General features: G+C 41.1%; 1 protein-coding gene across 1 annotated transcript in view; it reads left to right on the forward strand.

Annotated features, from left to right (window-relative positions):
* Positions 1-12,433, forward strand: part of LOC137992584 (leucine-rich repeat serine/threonine-protein kinase 1-like) — a 46,001-nt gene that overhangs the window by 23,179 nt on the left and 10,389 nt on the right. The window contains 9 exon segments of the mRNA XM_068837995.1: positions 441-645; positions 1,807-1,872; positions 1,875-2,014; positions 2,702-2,837; positions 4,399-4,834; positions 5,546-5,738; positions 7,149-7,376; positions 10,009-10,233; positions 11,350-11,522. Coding sequence (XP_068694096.1) covers positions 441-645; positions 1,807-1,872; positions 1,875-2,014; positions 2,702-2,837; positions 4,399-4,834; positions 5,546-5,738; positions 7,149-7,376; positions 10,009-10,233; positions 11,350-11,522 — 1,802 coding nt within the window.

Below are 12,433 nucleotides of genomic sequence, written 5' to 3' on the forward strand. Positions count from 1 at the left end.
GTTAAGGCCGCGCGCGGTTGTGTTAAAAATTTCCTCCCCAGTCCTCCGAATTACGTCACCAGATCACCTGGCGTGTGTTGGATTCCCGCTCAAGCCTGTATTTTTGTAGGCTTCCTTACAACTTCAGCTTTAGTTGCTCTCATGACTGCGTTGATCTTTCTCATAAAGAAAAGTTAAAAAGCCACAGTTCCAATATATGACTTTCATGTACATTGTCGATCTTTAATGAGATACATGTAATTATTTTTTTAAAATGATTTGGAAAAGTTGGGAACGTGTGTGGCCGAAAGAATGAGCAGAGCAGTGATTCGTTCCAATCACTGATAACCGATAAGTAATCGATTCAGCTGTCGATTGATCCTCTGTATTGTTGGATGGAATGACGAATAAGCTACATTTTTGCTTGTATTGATTAATGTCATTTTCTTTCAACCGTTTAGTATCTTCAGCTAATGGAACGTTTCGAAATCGCTCTGTCTTTAAACGATAAAGAGCTGTTGATTCCTTCCATGTTGCCAAAAGAGAAACCCGGAATGCAACTTCATCAACTGCAGAAGATGATCAGAAAAACGTCCGACGAAAAGGTACGAACCATATCCCACTGCGGTTTATCATGAACAATGAACAAAAGTTGTAAAAGCAAAAGTTTAAGTCAATGAACAAAGTTGCTCAGTTGGTAAAGAACCGAACTTGCCATACAGGAATAGCCTAAATCGCGACAAGCAATAATGGACTTTATGAAGAAATATACAAATTTGAAGTGCGGGCTATGCACGAAAGAGAGAAATGATCTGGACAATTTAAGCAATTGTCTCTGAAAAATTCAGGTGGCTCCAGCCATGACTTCTGCGATTGCGTTGCAATGTTCTAGCAACTGACCTATGAAGTCACGTGTTCCCGTGAAAGGTCGGTTAAAAAACATGGCGCCTTGGTCACGTAAGTAGATACGTTCAGAATAGAACCTGAGCTATGGTTTGGAATTCGTGAAAGTATATTCCAAGTCCCATTACTGACAATGTGGTCCCCTCCCCCCCTCCCTCTTCCCCATCCTTCATCATTTCCTTCAGTCAGATTTAACACCCGGCGAAACTGCAACATTATTAGCCAACAGTCGTTGGGTGGTGATGTTGCAATCACGGCGTAAGGTACCAGCAATGCTGACCAATAAAATGTTAAACACGAATATTGAAACAATTACAGAATCTGTGTTCTATTTGTTCTGGCTCAGTGAACTTCTCTTTCGCTGTTACCAACATTTGTCTCCTCGTTTGAAGCAACAGCTGGGTAAAGAGTGACTTAAGGACGGTGCGGTCTGCCTACTAATTCAAAGGTATTTTTGCGCGGTTTACTGAATATGCGGGAAAGGCAGATCTTAACAAGTGTTATTGAAGTCCAAAAAGAAAATTGGGGGTCACCACGCATTTTTCGAAGGTAATTAATCAGCAATATTTGTAAAAAGCTTTAAAATACAAAGCAATGTATGGCATTCTTTTCCAAATTGAAGCTTAATTATCTCTGAAAAAAGCATGATTACCCCCAATTTCTCTTTTGGATAACAAGAGGACTTGCCAAGTTCTGTTTTCTCCGCATAGTTGTGAACCGCACAAAAATATTTCTGCATTAATAAGCACCGCCGATATGAAATCCGAGTATCTCGAGATGCGCAGAACGTATGCGCAATAACAATTGTAGGCACCGTCCGTAAACTGATTTTACCAGGCCTTCTCATGCTTTGCTCTTTGTTTTCGTCAAAATAGACGAAATCAGGGACTACTCGAAGTGCTACTCATCCTGAGGATTGGAGAGGTGTCACCACAGTTCGCCGGAATTATCAGATGGCCTACATACCAAGCGGCTTTTGGAGTCGGCTTATAACCGGCTTATAGTCTCTGTACAAAGGTGGCGTACAATTGAGCAGATTAAAGAGGAGTGTTACTCCTTGGTTTACTGGCGTGAGGGGATCGGTGTCGTTTATGAAGGAGGTCACTTCCAAGTAGAATCCTACCAGGAATTGGTAAAGTAAAGCATTCAGTTAATAATGCGCATGCGTCTTTGTGTTAAACAGAATCAAACGTTAACATGACCGAGGCCGCATTTGCAAATACTAACAAGGCATTGGAATACTTGAGATATGAGTTCTGTGGGTTCACGTGGATCCCCTTCCAACGTTGAAACCCCCCCCCCCCCCCCCGACATTTGGGGTTGTACTAGGCAAGATTTGAACGGGCTGGGAGAGTTGGAAAAGTGTTGTTGACTATTTGAGCCGGGAGACATTATCATCAATATTATTGAATTGAACTTTAACCGAATGGGAGCATGTTGATTGTCATTTGTCGCGGCACTGTACGGGCTTCTCTCAATAAGTTTGCCCTTTATGTGATAAAAGTGAAATCGCAATGTGTCCTCGTGCAATTAAGGATTAATTTCACTTGTATTTTCAAAGTTTTCCAATTGCCCTCGTCGCGAAAACTTTGAAAATACGCGTGAAATTAATCCTTATTTTTCCCCTGGCCTATGCGATTACATATCAGTACTATGTGAACTTAACCCGCATGAAACTTCCTTTTGGTGACAATGGCCAGCAGTCGCAGTACTGCTGTGCAATCAAAAACGTATTCGGGGTGATTATGGAACGAGGGGGACAGCGCAACTAGTGAAGGCAGTGAAAAAGGCTAACTCGGTCTTCGTGTTTTTCTGTAAGGTTCCCTTAAATCAAAAGGCTACTTTCCAAGAAATCAGTGGTATTGCCATCACGGTGTGGTCAGAACAACACGACTTTGCTGCTGTAGGATTTATTGTGGATCAGATTGATGCTTTGATCACAGAATGGTATCCAGGTAAGTACTAAAAGACAAGAAGAAGCCATTTTCCGGTCGCCTTGAACCTCTGTAGACAAGTCCACATACTTCATTGTGACATAATATTATTGGGGCTCGACCAAACGATTTGGAAATGGCCTACCATGTTATCGACTGAACGTCGTGCCCTGCATAAGACTCACGGAATCATGGGTGCTGAATAAAGTTCTCGTCATAGGTTCGAGGTGTCATTTTTTCAAAACGTTCTTATTTCGTCAGTATTTATGCTATGAGAGTCAAATTAACATGATCGTTTTGATGCTCCCGTTAAATGTAGTTTAAGCTACAAGAGATTCTAAATTTTCTCTATCTTTTTTATCGATCGATTTTGAGGTAAATTTTCAGCTAAACAGCTTAAACCTCTATTTAGAATAGGGATACCTAACATTCAAACGAAAGAATCATTGTTGGAGCATTAAATAATATCATTCTCCGGCATAGCGTGAATGTTGACGAAATCAGAACGGTTTTAAAAATGACACCGAGAACCTATGAGGAGACCGAAACGGTAATTTTTGCTCCAAGACAAGTTTTTGTAAGCTAATTTGCACAATGAGAAAAGAATAATTTAAAAAACCTACATTTATGAATAGTGTCCATACTAAGTGCGGGTTGCTTTGACCAATTTCCACGGGAAACATTCATGGTTTTCTAATGGGTATGTTGGACAGACCCTGGTAAACATGCAATTCCTATCTGTTTATCAGCCCTTCCCAGATCTACAGTAGGAGTATGTTTTCATGACTATACTGACATTTGATTGTTGTGAACGTTTTAGTTTTGAAGTAGGATACCGTTATTCTCAATTACTAGTTACCGTGTGTCAGGAATCCATGACTGGGAGCATACAACTTGATTGTATTTGTGTAACCTTTCCAGCTAATCACAAGTCTTGCATGAGAAGTTAGTACTCGTGGGATTGAGATTGGTCACTCGTGCAAGCCATATTCTTTTTTGAAGAACTCGTCTAAAAAGCTTGATCTGTGAATTATGCCGTTACATCCAGGTGATCTGGTGACGTAATTTGGAGGACTGGGAAGAAACAATTTAACGCCGTATCCCACAACCGTATACCACAATTTCCTGCAGTATTTCCATCGCCAAAACTCAACAGATCATTCCGTGTCTCCCACATTTCCCGTTACTGAATGAACATTCACGTAGAACCGACGAGATCTAACCTCGCCTCTGCAATTTTGAATTCGAAAATAACATTCAAGGCCCCTCGCAGTTGTGGGATACGGCGTTGAAATTTTTCTTCCCAGTCCTCCGAATTACGTCACCAGATCCCCTGGATGGACTTAGTATTGAAGTTGTAGGCTCCTGGTTAGAAATGGGCTCCTCCAGCACGTATGGAGTGGTCTTCTGTGAAATAATGTTGCCCTCTTCTAAGCGCTCCTTTTATTTAACTCTTTCCATCTGAGTGACAACAGTAGATTGTAATATAACCCCAAACAATTTTAATCGTCACTGATAGGGAACCCCCTAGGGGTAAAAGGTTTAAAATACCTGCTTGTATTATTTTTGTTATCAATCAAAGGTCTGGATGAGACAGATATGTATGGTATGCCATTGGTGCGTCGCTTAATCCCATGTCCAATGTGCACGGGCTTGATGATGTCGCATCGTCCATCAATGAAGCGTTCTGTCTCCATGGAGTTTCCCGCCACTTTCCACGCACTGCACCCGCCACGACCTTACAACTTCACGCTGTCGACATGCGCAGCAACCGCTTTGGATTATTCTACAATGTCGTGTCCCTACCATCCTGATAAAGTTGTGCCATTTCGCTACCTAATCCCGGATCTTCTGATGGCCGATTTGCCGCCTCATTTTCTGTTAGACGAAAGTGAGTTCAAGTTTGAGGCGCTGGAGTCTCACAGGATTGGCGGGGGCGGCTCGGGCGAAGTTTACTGGGGACTGTATAGAGACGAAGCTGTGGCCATCAAAACGTTTCACTCCACCAAAGTCACGAAGTAATAATTTGATAAGTAATAGATACAAACACCATACAAATGTCATTAAGCCAAGCAGCTAAAATCAATTTTAACCATAAACTAGCAGGCGAATCGGTAGTGACAATTTTTTGGCTTTTTCAGGTTCACTTGATTGTTTTCATAGTAATGGTCTCGCAGATACAGCTACTAATATCGTTAAGCAATAGCAGCGTGGAAGTCCGGCTTCTAAAGGCTATTGTAGCTTTTGTATTGTAAAGGCTATTGGAGCTTGTTCTCGCTTCTAAAAGTAAAGCGTTTTATACAACGTTTAAAGATTCGAAGCTGGTATGGCTGTATGTAGGGAAGAAACGCCTCCTAAATTGTTAATGCTCATGTTGACGAGCATCTGTTCCAAATTAATGGTTGTTTAGTCACATAACCAGCAGAAAATAATAGTTAAACTTTTCATCGAAGCTCTTTAGTGGTCCTTGCTGCTTTGTTGCTTCCGTTGTTTTTGTTCAGTGATTTTGTTGTTATAAATATTTAAATATAGGGCTTTGTTACCTTGATTTTCATTGCTCCTCTGGCGAAAGATTACGAATACATTCCATAGTTCATGAAATATGGATACAAGATGAAGTAATTGACAGTTAGTGCGTGTAACAAACGTTTGCGGAAAGTAGACGGTTTGAGCTGTTCACAAGATCGTTACTGCTTCTTTGTTTCTTTCTTTCTTTCTTTCATTCTTAGGTCAAGCTCTGATAGTGGATTCGGAGAAACTAAGGCCAAGACACTAGGACGTCCAGGCAAGCGCAGGATGCATTTCAGTGAAGGCTCGTGCATCCGCAGATCAGATGCTCCCCCAGTGTTCTTTGAGAATGACATGGAGGAGGAACTGGAAAAGACAAAAGTTGTTAAAGCATTCTGGGATTTAAGACAAGAGGTGAGAAGAGAGTTCAAGAGATTTTATGGGCTTGAGTAGTGTTAAACAAGGTCAAAGGAGAAAACACAAACGCATGCAACGAGGTAGATAAATATTATCAGTAGGCCAGTTTTATCATAATATCTTAGTGATACTTAGGTAAGATATTTGTTTCGCACAACCCTTAAATTCTACAGGGGGTGGCGGTTTCTCTTCTTGACCGTGAAAGATATCCCCCCTCACAGCTGTTCCAACTCCTCGAGCTCGTGCGACTTAATTAATTAAACGTAAGAAGGCACTGTTGAAATGACCTTTTTTTAACAATCTAATGATTCCACCTTGGACCTTCGTTAGCTTTCCGAACAAGCTGTCAACACTGTGTGGAGCTTTTTCGAACACAGAAGATAAAAATGCTATAACTTTTATCTCTTCACTCTTGATACCAACGCTCACACTGCAAAGAAATGGGTTACTTGATATGGTAAATGAACGAAATGACATATGAAATGAATCATATATTGAACTGCGGATATAAAATCAAGTGAAGCTATGATCCTCGCAGATATGAACGCAATTTTTAGCAATTGCGTGGAGAAGCCTGAAAAATTCAGGACTTGAACGGGTGAATTTTTTAGCCTTTTCTACGCAATTGCTAAAAATTGCGTTCATAACTGCGAGGATCATAGTTTCACATGATTGATATGGTAAACTGGCCACCGTATAGAACTTCGGAAGCTGACGTTTCGCGCGTTAGCCCTTCGACAGAGTTAACGCTCGAAACGCCACCTTTAGAAATTCTTTGCGGTGGTCAGTTTAGCAGCGGTGATCTAACCCGAAGGTCGTGGGCTCAATTCCCACCATGGTCAGAGTTTTTCTCTGTCCTTGAGTGGGCCCATTTCCATTAGTAGGGCTAACGCTCACGTGGTTCATATGGAGTAGAAACCTAGCACTTCAGATCACACTCTAATCAGTTAAATTTACTATAGAGCGGTTTTCAAATGAGTGTCGTAAAACCAAAACCAAAGTAATTACTTTGGCCAATCAAAAAGGATGGAGACAATCCGTTAAACCAATCAAAACTCGAAGTAATTACACGAAGCCGACACAAAGCGCGAGAAAATGTGCACGCGCGAGCCACGATTGGTTTTGGTTTCACTTCTGATTGGTTGAAAAAATGGCGCGAGAACTTTGAACCAATCACTGAGTGAAGTAATCATAAACCAAAGCAATTCGCTAATTACTTTCGACACTCAATTGAAAACCGCTCTATCAGCTCAGTTCATTAATCCATTTCTACGTTTCACTTTCTCACCGACTCTGCACAACAATATTTTTTTAGAAACTTAACCCCTTTATCCATCTCGTTCGACTGCGTTGATTATTCTGGCATAAAAAAAAACATGACTTGTTCTTTTTTTTCGCGTGCTGAAGGTTGCCGTTCTGTGCCGCCTTAAACATCCCTGTGTGGTTCGTCTTGTCGGCGTGTCTCTACATCCTCTTTGTTTTGTGCTGGAATTGGCACCACACGGCAGCTTAGCAACCGTGATTGACGAGCTGTCGGTGAAGCGTGAGGAGCGAGCAAAACAACAGGATAGCAGTGCCTCTAACACCAGAGGCTGCCTTTTGGGGCGTGAGTTGTCCTACAAGATCGTGTTTCAGGTACTGTTATGATATCTAATTCATGTAAACAAAAGGCGGTGTTATTTAATTGACCTTGTGTCTTTCTAATAAACCTCGGCCAAATCCCAAGAAACCTAAAATATTCTAAATCAAGAGGCTACGGGTAGCCTACACTTTCTTCGAAGGAATTTTAGCCGATTGCCTTAAAAATTCACACTATTTCAGTAATTGTTTTTTATGTTACAATATCTTGTTCAATATCCAGTTCAATTCAGGTGAGAGTACAAAGGGAGAGTGGGACTGAATTTAATTCGGAATCTATATAACTGGTACGGTCTCTTTCTGTTCGCCTTTTTCTGTTAGGGTATAAAAGGAATCGATGTCAGTTGTCTTTTTTTCTTCCCTCTTTATCTCTCCTTATTACTGGGTTGCCAGTATGGCAAACCCAGTCGAGGTCTGCGTTTAGTTTGTTTGTTTTTTTATTTTATTATTTTTTTTTTTTCCGTGTCGGTAAAAGTCTTGCCTGTCACTTCCTTGGTAAGTGGTGTCTTTGTGCATAGAGCCTTCTGCGCCTATTTTCTTAGGATCGAGAGGGTAGTGGAACTGCGTAGATTTCTGGTGGACACAGTAGAATCATTAACTTAGGCTGCAATGGCGTCGAAAGTCATGTAACGCGAATGGCGTTTTAGTGGATCCTTAAACAAAATATACCCTTATGGAGCTCAATAATGGAAAGTCAGTTGGATAAACTAGGCAGGAATCTCAAAAGCGATGAGTAATGGACTTCGACAACAATCTATCGCCCGTCGAGACGAAATCGAAGTGAGCTGTATTTACCTGAAGTACATGGTAATTTGACACGATTGAGTTTCTTGTCTTAACGCACGCAATGAAATAGGAAGAGGTTTTCGCCTTTAAGAGCAAATATGTTGTTTGTTTCAATAAATTTTTCGCTGGAAAAGGATTCTGTGGTATTTTCTGCCTTTGTGAATTATAATATCATGTTGTGTATTGAATTTTCGAGCTTAAGGTTGAAATGTGATATGGGAGAAGTTTTTTAGTATTGCTCTGTAAGCAGGAAGGGTTCACAGGCCTGTTGGAAGCGTGCTTGAGTTTCAACAAAATGAGCCCCAAAATCAGTGAAAAATTGTGACGCAGATGAATAATAAAGTAACTGCTATTTCCAAAATGATGGAATTACCTGGTGATAAATAACGTCGTACGCGTCTTGGAGAGTAAATTTTGACTTTGCATAAACAAGAGTTGGGCGATTGTGATCTTTGTTTTGACTTCGCTCATTTCATTGTCAAACTTTATAACACTTGACAGAAAAAGAAACTTTCAAAAACCCGGTATCTTGCTATCATTTGACACAGATGCTTCCCTGTTTGCGAGTAAACATGCCGCGGTAACTTAATCACGGCGCCCGCTGAATTCCGGCCATGTCACTTTCGATTTTGCGATTTACTTGAACGTAGCAAAATTCTCCCAAAATGTTTGTCGCTGATCGTAACTTTTTATATTCTATATTCACATTTCAAAATTAATGTTGTTTTCATGTCGTAAATATTTTATTCTCGATCGACCGTCCCGGAAACTTCCTTCAGCTCTTTCTAAAAACTGTGTATGAATAGTTATTTGCTTTTTCATCAATATTTGTTTTGCATAAAGCAAGCTAACAAAATCTGTACCTTGCTGAGTTCGCATTTGTTAGCGTTAATAGTATTTTCGGTCAGATGCTTCTGTTTTTTATGAGGGGTTTATTGTTTTGGTCTCCCATCTTAACACTAACCCCGCTGAACAAGGATTAACTTCAGTGAAGTTTAGTATTACAAAGCTGTCAGATGCTCAGAGGGCACACTTGTGGTGAAAAGAAGTTGTGAAGGAACTTGAAAATTATCAACATGTCAGCCCAGAAGCCAATGTTTCTCGCTTCTCTTTTATTTGTTATTCTTCAGAGACTGGAATGCTGTATTTCAATACCACACAATTCAGTGCCTTCTGATTTTCTGTAACACGTACCACAGGCAACCCAGTGTATGCTTTATGGAAGCATCTCGTTTTTCTAGAAATGTAGGCCCGGAAGTGTCCAGAAACACTTGATGGTGAATCATTTCCCTATGGCTCAGTGTTTCAACTTTGGTTTCAACTTATGTTTTAACAATTATATTTTCTATTTAGGAGGATTGAATCTTCAAAACTGTACCACACACTTTTGTCGTGGTTTCCAAGTGAAACAAAAGTTATTATTGCTCAACAAAATGCACTTAATATTGACTTAATAGGATACCATTGCAACAGCAAAGCGATCTTAAAACACTCCACGTTTTGTCTTTACATACTTTGTATTGATAACAAGGTGTTAAGGTGAAACTCTTTGCCAAAATAATAATAAATTATCGGTAGCGGATCCAGAGCTGCCTTCAAAATTGGAAAATTTAATCTAATCTAGAGAGATTGTTAACACCTCCATTTATTTTACAGCTCCATTTGCGGGTTTAATCCTCCTTCTTTAGTGAACAATAATTTTGGGTAATGTTGATTATTACCTTTCAGCACATTTCATTGCCGGACTCGTTTTGAAGCCGAGACTGAAGTATTGTCAACTCTGTTTGTGGGTTTCATCCTCCCTTTTTATTGAACAGTGTACTTTACGCCATCTTACCATTAGGTTGCCAGTGCAATATGGTATCTGCACGATTGTGATATCATTTACCGGGATCTGAAAGCTGACAACGTGTTGGTGTGGTCTCTTGATGACAACAGTCTATTGAACGTCAAACTTTCCGACTACGGTATCTCGTGTTTTGCCACCCCTCAGGGGGTTGCTGGAGAGGAGGGAACACCCGGGTACCAAGCACCGGAAATTCGAACCGGGGCTGGTTACGACGAAAAGGTCAGTAATCACTTAACATGTGGCGGTTTTGATCAACGGAGCTGCAGAAAGCTGATGCTCGCTACAATTTACTTATCGAGAGTAACGCTTAGGTCGTGTTCTATTGGGATCGACCGTTTTTAGTTGGTTGGGTCTTTTAGTGTTCTATTTGGAAAACACCGTTTTCGGTTGGTTTGGTTGATCAACTTTTTCAACCGGCATCAAACTCGGTTGAAACAGTTGAAAAAGCATTGGCATCGACCGCTGTCGTTTACACGGGCCATTTAAAGTCGGCCGCAGGCTCCTGCGGTCATGCTTTCCCTAAACTTGTCAACGCTGAGAAGTCTGGTAATAACTATTCCCAGGAGTTACCGCGTTTCAACCGAAAACGCTTGGAAAAGTGTTCCATTGGGAAACCTCAACCGCTTCAACCTAAATTTGGTTTTATCAACGGAGTTGATAATGTAAATCGGCCACCGTACAGAGATTCTAAAAGCTGACGTTTCGAACTTTAGCCCTTCGTCAGAGCGAATCCTAAGTTTTACACGACCTAAGTGTTACTTTCGATAAGTAATTTGTAGTGAATCGCTTCAACCTAAACCGGTTGTGGTTGAAACTGTTTATCCCAATAGAACACGACCTTATTCGCTCCAAAAAGACCCTGCTTGGCAGAGGTTGTCTTGATTTCTTTCTCTAGCGAGAAGGAAAGGAAACCTCCTCACGGAACTCCTCGATGTAGTCTAGAACTTTGGACGAGTAATTAAACTCTTAACCGGTTTTAAACTTGAAATTTGAATTTTAACGCCTGCCCAGTAGTGGAAGAGTAGAAGTGACGTTGTATTGACGTCACGACGCGCATGCTTGTCAGAACATCCTTTCCTTCTCGCTAGGGAGGGGAATCTAGGAAACCCGTGCCAAGCAGGGTACCCCAGCAAGTACTGCGCATGACTGATTCAAATTCAGTTCTAGCCGTCAACTATGTATATGACATCTGAATAGAATTTTACACAGCGCCAGCCCTGTCGTCCTTGTCTCCCAATGTAACTATTTCTGTCAACCCCTGCAAATAGGTTGTCAGAAATAGCAGTTATTTCACGCATTTATTGACTCGTGTGGTGCTGATTCCATTCCCTGCAGGTGGATATTTTCTCCTTCGCCATTTTTGTGTTTGAGCTTCTCTCTGGCTGTCGCCCTTTTCGCGAATATCGTAATGTCGTGGATATCAAGAAGGCGATTCGGCGTGGAGTTCGACCCTCGCTTGAATCGTGCGACTTGGATATACAGCTACCACGACTGGAAGGTCTCATGAGGCAAGAGTTAATATTGCTTTATTTCGTAACCTCCTTGATGTTTTTAGGGTTTTTTTTTTTGTCCATCTACTTTCACATTCAAAGCTATTGGAAGTAATTATTTTAGTTCCAAAAGGCCAAATGATAAACCTACCTGAAAAAGAAGCGCTCAGCCTGCAATGAACGGAGAGAAAGAGAACGGAGAGAATCGGCACACGTACGCTTTTGCGAAAGCAGAGCCATTTTAGAAAGGTTGTCCACCCTTCCTGTAGCGTCAAGCCACAGAGGAAAGGATTAACCTATATCATCTTCTTCTTCTTCTTTACTTCCTTTGCGGGTATGCGCATCATTGATTTTGTTTTTTTTTTCTTTTTTGGTTACTTTCAACTCATATCGTCGACTCGGATTTTCCGGTTTTTGCCAACAACCTATTTTACAATTATACAGTTAGCTATCTTAACTCTTTATGTTTATTTGGGGAGTAAAGTTTCAAGGGCACCTTGAAGTCACTTGGAACCTGAAGCGGACAAAGGATAAGGTAGAGCGACTTTCGTATGACCTTGAAAAAGCTTCTCCTTATTCCCGCCAAGGAAACTCGTTATAAGGGCAATAAACAGTTCGATTGCCCAATCACATTGCTGCATTTCAAATGACGTCAAAGCAAAATGCTGATCGCTTTCCGGAATGTTCCATGGAGAGATGTCCTTGTTTGCATCCGCGTTCTTTTACGCCAAAGATCTCTCAGGATCCGTAGATTCACTCTGATTCTGGATTATTCTTAATTCTCTCATCTCGGCAAGTCTAATAGCTTGCGATGGCTTACTGAATGTCCACTCACAGATGTTCTTTACCCAACTTCTCCATGGCCTACCACGCCCTCTGTTTCCGGAGACTTGTCCTTGCATGATGGTGTTAGCTAACCTGAGCTTACT

The sequence above is a fragment of the Montipora foliosa genome, chromosome 2 (assembly GCF_036669935.1).
Source record: "Montipora foliosa isolate CH-2021 chromosome 2, ASM3666993v2, whole genome shotgun sequence".
Lineage (NCBI taxonomy): Eukaryota > Metazoa > Cnidaria > Anthozoa > Scleractinia > Acroporidae > Montipora > Montipora foliosa.